Below are 7,307 nucleotides of genomic sequence, written 5' to 3' on the forward strand. Positions count from 1 at the left end.
TGAAACTCTCATCCCACAAGTGTTTGAATATTTAGTAGGTTAAACATAATGCTCATGAATTCACCTAACAAATTGGGAATTAACCTACCCAACCCTAACCGACCCCTAAACCATTCATCAAAATAACAAAACAAAACCAAATTTATATTCATATACACAACACAATAGCAAATTCCAGTATTCTTTCATCCCATAAAGCTAGTTAAGGAACTAATCTACAACAGAGTGAGTTCTTGTGTATTTTCCATAGACTGTTTGAGAATATACTCCGCTCTCCTCTTCTTATCATCTCTCTCATCTTCTCGTCCACCCAAAGCCGCCGTTCTCAAAGCACCCTTATTCCGATGTCTAGTATCCAACGACTCACCTATAAACTTCTTTCCAATTTTAAACTTAAAATGTACAGTTGGCCTCACAGCAGGAAGATCAATTTTCTCTTCCTGCCCATCATCACATAAAATATCACCCTTCAATCCCTCAAATGCAGGAGCAAATGCCTCCAACACAGAAACACCCTTCCCATCAACAGCTTCATCCGAAAGCTTACACACCAACGCAACCACCGGAGAAGCCTCTTTATTATTCCCTTGCGTCGAGTTCTTATCAACAACCACTTCATGACCTTGTCCTTTTGAATCATCATCATCAGCTGTGGCAGCAATACTACTGCTTTCTACTGAACCATTACTACAACTCAACAACCGCTTCTGCAAACTCAGCAAAGACCTTTCAGCCTTCCTACGCTGTCGCGCCTGTTCGATCTTATCCTCTCTCGGATCGGAAACCCTCTCATTCCAAACAGGGGTGTGTATATAAGTATGAGGATCAGGCAAAGCAGGTAACCAATTAGGTATATGTTTAGAGGGTGGTGTCTCACCAAATTGTGAAAAACTCGGTATGTTTTTCCGGTTTCGAACAATTGGAAACCGAGGTATCGGATTCTCGAACGGAATTTCGTTATCAACTAAATTAACATAGTTAATTACCTCACTAACAATGCCAGAACTTACAAGGCATTGTTGTTGTTGTTGTTGGCTTGGAAACCCTAGAGGTGATTCCAAATCTTGTAACCCTAGAATCAAATCGAAGACGGTGCATTGTGATCTACCAGAGAGGTTAGCGTAAAACTGTGTCGTTTTGCCTAAGTCGAGAAGGTAACGGATTGTGACGTCAGCAAAGGCGTCGAGGGCGGAGGTGTTAACGGCGTCGAAGCCGGCTGAATCGCAGAGCTGAGCCACCGCGAGGTTGGAGACGGCTCGGCCGAAGTCGTCGGATGTAGAAGGTGTTCCACCGTGGCTCATGTCGTTGAATTAGGGTTTTGTTTTGTGAGTGGGAAGGTATAAAAAATGAAGCAGTGTGAATGGAGGAAAGGAGGGAAATTAATTAAACTTGTGAAAGAGTAAAAGGAAAATGAAGGAGGCTGGGTGAAGTGGTTTAAGCAAGAAATGGATCTATACATTGTTATATTAATTAAAAGATGATATATTAAATCGGTCTGACTAATCATGATATATTAATTAAAAATTAAAAAAAAAGTTAATTATAATTTTTGATTAAATATGATTGATTCCAAATCATTTCCATGCACAATGCTCTAACTGGTTTAGACGCTAAGAGCAGCAACAACCACATGTGTGCAAATAACTTAATTGAAATTTAAAAAAAGAATGTGGCTTACTATTATTAATTTATGAGTTTAATCATAAATTAGTTAAGTGACAATTCAAAAATTTCACAAGCTTAAAATGATTGAGGGTGAATTCATACAAAATAACAATAATAATGTCACAATTTCTTAAAATTATGGTTCATTATCTATCATTTATTATAAAAATAAATATTATATGATTCGGTAATAAATATTTCTCTTTGTTAAATGATGTTCGACCAGCTCTACTAATGCATTATGATATTCTTGAGTTTTGACACATAGTAAGGCAGTTATATTTGAAGTATACAACCTTGATATAATTTTTCTTATACTATATTTTCATCATCAATATATTTGTCTAATGGTTTAAGACTTAAGTATATCTCTAGACAAAAAAATTTAAATTTAATTCCTAATAACAATATTTATTGAAAGAGAATGAATCTCATAAACCACAAATTACTAATTTAATTCCTGAGAACAACTAATTACTTACAAAGAAAAAAACCATGAAAACACCAAATACAATGTTCTCAAAACCAGAGACAAGTCATAAACCACAAATCAACTCTTTCTTTAAAAAACAAGATTTTTTAAATAAAAAACCACACATCATTTGGCCCAAACAGACTTCCATAAGATTAAAATTATTTCTTTTGGGCCAAACCAATTCCCCAACTAGGCAAATTTTAATAAATATGAAACGGACAAAAAGAAGGTATTATTAATTTCATTTTATTTGTTATATTCAAATAAAAATCTCCATTTCGAAAATAGAAAACATATAGCTAAGATAATTAGAATTAAAATTTAAAGTCTAAATTTGAAAGCAACAAACATCTTTATGTTATTTAGAAATTACAAATTATAACTCATATTAGAAATCGAGGAGCAAGAAAAAAAATATGAATTTCAAATATAAGAATGGATTAAATAAGTTGAATTATAAAGAAATTAAGCAACATATTATATAGAAAATAAAAAAAACTCAATTCTACCTAACTACTCAAATATTAACTAACTAATTAATTTATTTCACAAATATTTTAATTACGCAAAGGATAAATAAATTTAAACTAATTACTAACCCAATATAATATTTACTTAAAATATTAAAATATATTTCAACAAGTCCTTCAAAAGTTTCCTTAAAGAACAATTATATAATTCATAAGAAAACGTCCTAGGAAATAGCATTTCAAAAACCTATATTTTGTGAAGGGTATGAGAAAGTTATACTCACATTTCTCATATGTGGGAAAATTCCTACTATCAAACACCTCTAACTAATTAAGTTTAGTGTTTGCTATCTTTCATCATTTTGTGGGAATATGTCATGCTCCATCCATGAACTTAATCGTGACCCGATGGTCAAAAAAATAATAGATTAAACTTGATTTTGTTTAGAACAATAATTGTTACTAAACTTTTCCATGAGAAATTCGTAAACTTACGTTTAGATATATTAATTGACATCGATTATGGTATTTTTTGTTAATTATTTGTTGAATTTCATGTCAAATAGTTAAACTTTTACCTAGGGAAAATGTTCCCACACCGTGTGTTTCATGTTGACCCAAATAATTTGGTTAAGTTGAAATTTGAATAATTTACGAGTGAGAACAAACATAGAATTATAGTAAGTTTGTACAAAGTAGGTGATTTTAGTTGTTAGTTGGAAGAAAATGATATAAAAATTAAATGGAAGTCGTTGCCAATGTGCGACGGCTTTTATTTCTTATTCAAGAGAGTCGTGCCTCCACTTTACTTTACACGCGCTAATTCTTCTGAGTTCTTAATTAGCTGCCAAATTATTTCAACTCTTTACTCACCAATATAAAAACATATTTTATATTTTGTTTCTATTCTATTTAAAAAAGTCATGAAAAAGAAAAAACGATGTTGAAATTTTACCAGTCCTTCAAATCCAAGCCACGTTGATAAGTTTACTTCATAACTAGAGTTCTATTTTTGAACAACTTCATTAATTAAAAGTTAAAACTATACACTATAGTAGAAATAATAATAATTTATGCTGTAACACGATCCACGACTTTGTTCTTATCTTCACATTTTCTGACCCGGTGTGCTCTGAAAAAGTCAAAGCTATGTTCATAGTTTCAAATCAACCTTCATATATCCCTTACAAAGCTTTTTGCTGCCACTATAAAAACCAACACCCTTTTCTAAACACGTTACCATATTACAATTCCATTACAATTTCATACTTCTTCTACCTATAATCCATATTTGTATTCAATTATTTGTCCTCACTATATATATTTGTTACCAAACATCAACCCCGAAAAGTTAAAGTATGAGGAGCAATGGGCAGAGCCAGAACAAGTTTTTGAGGATCATAACTACACCCTTTAGAGTTTTGGTAAAAGCAAGGGACATATATGTGAAAAGCATAACAACATGTGGTAACAACATGAATTATAGCAACCCTGTTGATCCTGCAGGGAGATTTTCAACTCTACCAAGAAGCTATAGTGTTGCCACATCAAGGTCAGGGAATAATGAAGATTTTGCTGAGCTTATGAGAGCAGCATCTGCTAGAACTTTGGTTAATAGAATTGATGTGGATAATTTGGTTTTGAAACAAAAACAGGAACAGAACATGTCACATGAGCATGTTGGAGCAAATGGTTTACCTAAGTCTACTAGTGTTGGCATGGCTAGAATTGATGAAGATATGGCATGTGATTCAGGTGAGGATTTTGATCCTGTTGTGTCTGTTTCTTATCCAAGGAGTAGAAGCTATGCTGTTGGAAAAAGAAGTCTTGTTTTATGAACCAATCAAGCTAGGGATTTTTCATTATTTTGAATCAGAAAAATTGTATTGTGGAAACTGGAAAGTTAGTTAATACATTTGGTTTGTAAACTAGATTTAGATGTGTGTAAAGTAGTTATGTAATATTTATTTAAAATGCATATTTCTATTAATTCTATTTAACACATCTCCATGGTTGATTTGCATATATTAAGTGAATGAAGATACTTTGAATCAAATTTCTCCAAATAAATTTAAAATTTCATGTTACTTAAATTTTGTTCAGACATTAATAAACATATTCTACTTAGAACTTAAAATTGAACTTCCAATTGTTTACAATTTTAACATGACTAACTCATATAAAGCTGAAGGTTGAAGCAGGAAGAATTATGGATCAGTAAATATATCTCAGATGGAGTGAACATAAATTTACTGTTAACAAAATTTCTGCTCAATTAGAACTAAGTATTCACACTGGGAGATACTATCATATAAGGAAAATTAACAATGAATGATTAGAAGAAACACAAGATCTCCACATGTCAAGATACAGATAATTTACAACCTCTGATATTGCCAACTGGAACAATTCTTCTCCAATTGTGAAAGTTAAAATAGAAGAGTCAAATCAAGATAATTCTTTTATTACAAATAATATTAGGTTATTGTCATATCATAATAATTTCTATCAATTCTTTATTTTTTATCTAAGTTATTACTATCATTTTCCAACACTCTTATTCATTAGGTACATAATTGTCATTTTTCTAACACACCATTTAAACCAAGTATTTTTAAGTTTATGTTAATTTTGTATGTATACTTGGCTTCTAAGCCCTATCTAGATCCTTGATCATTGAAGTCAATCTATACATGAATCTAATCTTTAATTTATTAAAAACTAAATGACCAAATAAAATGAGGATGAATCCACTTACTTCAAGAGTAAATCTTTTAAACTTATTCCATATCCTAACCATATAGGGAAATTCAATGGTTTGAATTAGTGAGTAGAAACCATTGGATATCCATGAAATTGATAAATAAGATAAGGAGTAAATTAAAAAAACTTACTCTTGGAATAAGTGGATTCACACTCAAATAAAATATATTAAAAACAGACAAAATGGACTCGTATATAGGCCCACAAAAAAACTGAAGCAGATAGGTTAATAGGCCCAAACAATATAGATATGGTGATGAAGCTGTAATTAAAATTATAGTTTAGAGTTTAGAGCGAAATCCAATTATATTTGTTATAGTCATCAACAATCAATTGCAATTTGCAAGGTTCGTGAAAGAAAAAAAGATGGAGTCTTGCGGACACTCGAACCCACTTATCTCATTTTCAAGGTTCATCCATCAACACTGCGTTCGTTTGGGAACTGAGTTTTCAACTCGCTTTGAAAATTCAACCAAACAATTTATTACATTACACCAACCACATTTCTCTCCTCAATCTCTATTCTCTTCTTTCATTCACCCCAAACACGCTCTTGCTGCTACTTCTACTTTAACTTCTAACCACGTTGCTAATTCCCTTTCTGGAACTAAAGTTTACACTGTCAGTAATTCCAATAACGAATTTGTTCTTATTTCTGATTCCCCTGATGGAGCTAAATCTATTGGATTACTTTGTTTTCGTCAAGAGGATGCTGAAGCTTTTCTTTCTCAAGTTCTCTTTTCTTTTTCTTTTTCTTTTTCAATTTTTAAATTCATTGTTTCATTCTAATCCTTTAGATTTTGTTTGATGCTAAATTGATTTGTTTATGTCTTAGGTTCGTTTACGGAAAGGAGAACTTCGAGGAAAGGCTAGGGTTGTTCCTATTACTCTTGACCAGGTCCTTTGTTTTCCCCTTTCATAAATGTTTATTTAATGCTAATGCTAATGCTAAGATAATTACCGATGTTCATAGTTAAACTATTTCATTGCTTTGTGATTGTTAACATCTTAGTTAACTAGTTAAATTGTGTGGACACGTATAATGATATTTTCAACAATGATTTTTGTTGTGAGGACATGTCCCTGAGTCCCTCACCATGGTTTTAAATGTTGTTGTTCGTACTCTGCAATTACACACAATTGTGGGAAAATGCAGTGAATTCGGTCGTAAATGTGGTTGCGAAAGCAGCCAAAATTTAAATGTTGAGGCCGTGTCCTCCACATTTACTCTGAGTTGCCGGCAACTGCGACTCCAACTGTAATCTAAGACCTTGCCACTGACTGCAAAAGGATAATTTTTTGAGTACATTAAATATAGTGTTTATACTGTACTTTATTACATATTATGACTATTTGTCTTGTGGCTATAGGTATATATGCTTAAGGTTGAAGGCATTGCATTCCGATTTTTACCTGATCCAATTCAGATCAAGAATGCTCTAGAGGTTAGCATTTATTCTAGTTCTTGTGCGTAGAATATTTTGTTTGACGGCACTGGTATTTTTCATCATTTGAGTTCAATAGCAGTGACTATACAGTGTGAGTTAGATCTGATGAGTTTGAATATAAATAAGGGAGGAAAGAAGCTTCAAGTGTGTACATGTTTGCTTTAGTGTGGGAAATGATTCTATGAGATCAATTTATGTTGAATTGTACATAAATAAACGTGTAGCGAATACGTTGGTTGAATTATCAAACTGTAAGATTGTCTTTAATATTATTTTTCATTTCATTTTTATCAGCTGAGAGCAGCATCCAGTAAGGGAGGTTTTGATGGAGTTCCAGTGTTTCAGGTAATGTTGTCTTATTTTTAATTGTTAGCATACTTTGAGATGATGGGGGTGGGAGTTACAAAATGGAGTGAGTGTGCCTTTTGTCTAATGTATTTATCTGTATAGCAAGGGTGTATCAGTAGCCGTAAGAACTTCAGTAAT

At 32.2% G+C, this 7,307-nt stretch overlaps 3 protein-coding genes across 4 annotated transcripts in view; 2 read left to right on the forward strand and 1 right to left on the reverse strand.

Moving 5' to 3' along the window:
* Positions 124-1,455, reverse strand: LOC109328023 (transcription initiation factor TFIID subunit 8-like). The gene has a single exon (XM_019561266.1). It carries the CDS (start codon positions 1,299-1,301, stop codon positions 216-218), a length of 1,086 nt encoding a protein of 361 aa, XP_019416811.1. The 5' UTR covers positions 1,302-1,455; the 3' UTR covers positions 124-215.
* LOC109328025 lies at positions 3,829-4,538 on the forward strand. Its single transcript, XM_019561269.1, has one exon. The coding sequence runs from the start codon at positions 3,969-3,971 to the stop codon at positions 4,446-4,448; it is 480 nt and encodes a 159-aa protein (XP_019416814.1). The 5' UTR covers positions 3,829-3,968; the 3' UTR covers positions 4,449-4,538.
* LOC109328024 (protein TIC 22, chloroplastic) overlaps positions 5,694-7,307 on the forward strand; it is a 3,630-nt gene continuing 2,016 nt past the window's right edge. Inside the window, exons 1-4 of one of the 2 annotated variants that reach the window (XM_019561267.1) lie at positions 5,694-6,105; positions 6,209-6,271; positions 6,744-6,818; positions 7,116-7,166. In XM_019561267.1, coding sequence (XP_019416812.1) covers positions 5,740-6,105; positions 6,209-6,271; positions 6,744-6,818; positions 7,116-7,166 — 555 coding nt within the window. In that variant the 5' untranslated portion in view covers positions 5,694-5,739. The remainder of the gene's footprint in view (positions 6,106-6,208; positions 6,272-6,743; positions 6,819-7,115; positions 7,167-7,307) is intronic. The other variant, XR_002105390.1, reaches the window with a different exon arrangement.

The sequence above is a fragment of the Lupinus angustifolius genome, chromosome LG15, assembly GCF_001865875.1.
Source record: "Lupinus angustifolius cultivar Tanjil chromosome LG15, LupAngTanjil_v1.0, whole genome shotgun sequence".
NCBI classification, from domain to species: Eukaryota; Viridiplantae; Streptophyta; class Magnoliopsida; order Fabales; family Fabaceae; genus Lupinus; species Lupinus angustifolius.

What these genes read in the sequence shown, in the direction of transcription:
- LOC109328023 (XM_019561266.1), bottom strand. Translation starts at nt 1,301, where the DNA reads ATGAGCCACGGTGGAACACCTTCTACATCCGACGACTTCGGCCGAGCC.
- LOC109328025 (XM_019561269.1), top strand. Translation starts at nt 3,969, where the DNA reads ATGAGGAGCAATGGGCAGAGCCAGAACAAGTTTTTGAGGATCATAACT.